Source organism: Prosopis cineraria, unplaced genomic scaffold, assembly GCF_029017545.1.
Source record: "Prosopis cineraria cultivar Desert tree isolate PC_DT_omini unplaced genomic scaffold, ASM2901754v1 PC10, whole genome shotgun sequence".
NCBI lineage: Eukaryota > Viridiplantae > Streptophyta > Magnoliopsida > Fabales > Fabaceae > Prosopis > Prosopis cineraria.
In genome coordinates, this window is record NW_026555341.1 from 2,952,170 (window position 1) to 2,954,484 (window position 2,315).

General features: G+C 43.8%; 1 protein-coding gene across 1 annotated transcript; it reads left to right on the forward strand.

The window, feature by feature from the left end:
• The first annotated feature begins 435 nt into the window (after positions 1-435).
• LOC129321712 (cyclin-dependent kinase inhibitor 7-like) lies at positions 436-2,315 on the forward strand. The gene is made up of 4 exons (XM_054967599.1): positions 436-1,168; positions 1,340-1,395; positions 1,639-1,833; positions 1,980-2,315. The coding sequence occupies exons 1-4, from the start codon at positions 809-811 to the stop codon at positions 2,047-2,049; spliced, it is 681 nt and encodes a 226-aa protein (XP_054823574.1). The 5' UTR covers positions 436-808; the 3' UTR covers positions 2,050-2,315.

A 2,315-nucleotide genomic window follows, 5' to 3' on the forward strand; every position in this document is an offset into this window, starting at 1 on the left:
CATAGAAATGTTCACCCATATAAATAGGTGCTTAATCATTGAACCATAGATACTGGTAGACACTAAAATACAAACAACTGCATCTGTTTTAGGAGTGGTACAGAAACAAATAGAGAATCATCATTAACTTAAAAGAGTGGTCAAACTTTCTGAAGGTGAAGCCTGAAGGCGAAACAAATTAAATTGAGAAAGGGCGATAAATTGAGGGCAGCGGAGAGTTAAAATAAAATACGGGCCGGGGCGATAAACGTCAAATAGTCGTGTGCTGATTCGGCGGTGCGATGCACGAATTGGAAGAGAGGCGCCGGTAGCATGGAAGGTGGCAAATTGGGGCTTCCGTGGTCACACGAAGGATATATCAGTAATTCCGTTCTGTACACAATTATTTTGCTTAAGACCGGCTCTTTAGTCTTTACCGAACGGGACTCCAACCCAAATAAATGATTCCCTCTCTCCCACATCCCTCGCCCGCATTGACTAAGCTAGGCTGAGCTTGAAGCTCGTTTCTTGTTTCATTTCTCTCCCATTAATTCCAACGTCAGCGTCCTTACATGGCCCTCTTCTATTCGCTTCTTCTTAATAACGGCGCCGTCAAATTCCCCGTTTCGACCCTCCCCCGTCTCTGTTAGCAGAGTCTGGACCACCACCGCCACTAACAAAAACCTACTGCACAATCCAAACCCTCCCTTCATGATCACAATTTCCTAGTCTCGCCACACGACCCCGCACGCATATTCATCTTGATCTCCCCTCGTCTCATCCCCTATTTTACACCAGCCAGATCACGAAAGCGTAACCATTCAAAGACATGACGAGGAAGTGCCCAAAAGTTGCCCACCTTAACGCTGTAATGGAGATGGCTCGAGTGGGTATGATCACTGGCTCTCGGGCTGCGTTAGCTGTTGGAGCTGCAGCTTCGTCTGCAATGACGCGCAAGAGGAGGAAGCTTAGCAGCGACGAACAGCTCAAATTTTCTGCAGGATCGTCCTTTCTTCAGCCCAACAGTAGGGGACCGGTCGTTACTCCATCAGAAACAACGCTATTGCCGCCGGCGGAGTCAGAGGCACGATGCAGCAGCCTCCACACCAATGAATTCCAGGACTCTTGTTGTTCCAGCAACGGATCCACTGAGCAAGACGAAGGGAGCATCAGTTTCTTAGATCTGGAGGTAGAGAGCTTCCGTTACCTCGTGAACCATTTGACAGTTATTCTTTTTTTTTTTTTTCGCTCTCAATGTTTTTTTATTGGACATCCATTTGTTGCGCTCTATAATTGCTTGTCTTTTTCAGTCTTTCTTCTTTCACCAAAATTGAATGCATCGTGTTGAACGTGTTTGCAGGTAGAGAGCGCTCAAGTTGAAACGTCGACGTGTAATTGCAGCGGCGGCGACGAAAGGTTTTAAAACGTCGATATATATTTAAATTTTAACTGCTTCCGTTTGTTCAAATTTTCAACAGTTATTTATTTGAATTGAAAAGGCATGAAATAAACGGGATCTAATAATTCTTTCCGTTTAAAATCTGGTCATTCTTCCACCAAAAGTTTATTCAAAACTCAATTTCAAATCCTACAAATTCTACCAACAGCTGTTATTCCTATGCACTCTGTATAATTGTCTCCGTCGCTTGTGTTAAGCAGGAGAGACATGAGCCTTACGAGCGAGCTCCGAACCCAATCGGAAGGCATGGAGTCGGCGGCGAAACCGAAGGAGAAGCTCATAACGGAGGTGAATTCCCATCGTAAATCCACGGGGAAAAAAAGACCAACAGAATTGGAGCTGGAAGAATTCTTCGGTGCCGCCGAGAAAGATATTCAAAAACAGTTTGCGGAGAAGTAAGTTGATTAAACCAAAATTGGTCGCTCATTCGCGTTTCAATGGCATTTCATTTCATATAATGAACGGCTTAATTTTCTTTCATCTGGATGAATAGTCCCCAGCAACAGTAACATAAATCTGTATCCCCCAATATTCGGAGCAGGTATAATTATGATGTCGTGAACGACGTGCCCCTGGAAGGACGCTACGAGTGGGTTAAGTTAAAGCCATAAACAATCTCTTCTCCCCAGCCATCAACAAAGAAGATAACGATCCAATCATGCCACTATCTGACATTATTCTTACGTTTAGTTTAGGTATTTCAATTCCTCTTTTGTTTGATGTACAGATTGCTTTATCGTCAGGGACTAGTAGAATTCTCCTACTTTTGCTCTTTGTACGGGTTATACGGAGAAGCAAGGTTGCTTAGAATTGTAAATTCCCATGGTGAAGAACAGAGGGTTTGAATAACAGAATTCTAGCGTTCATTTTTCCTTAA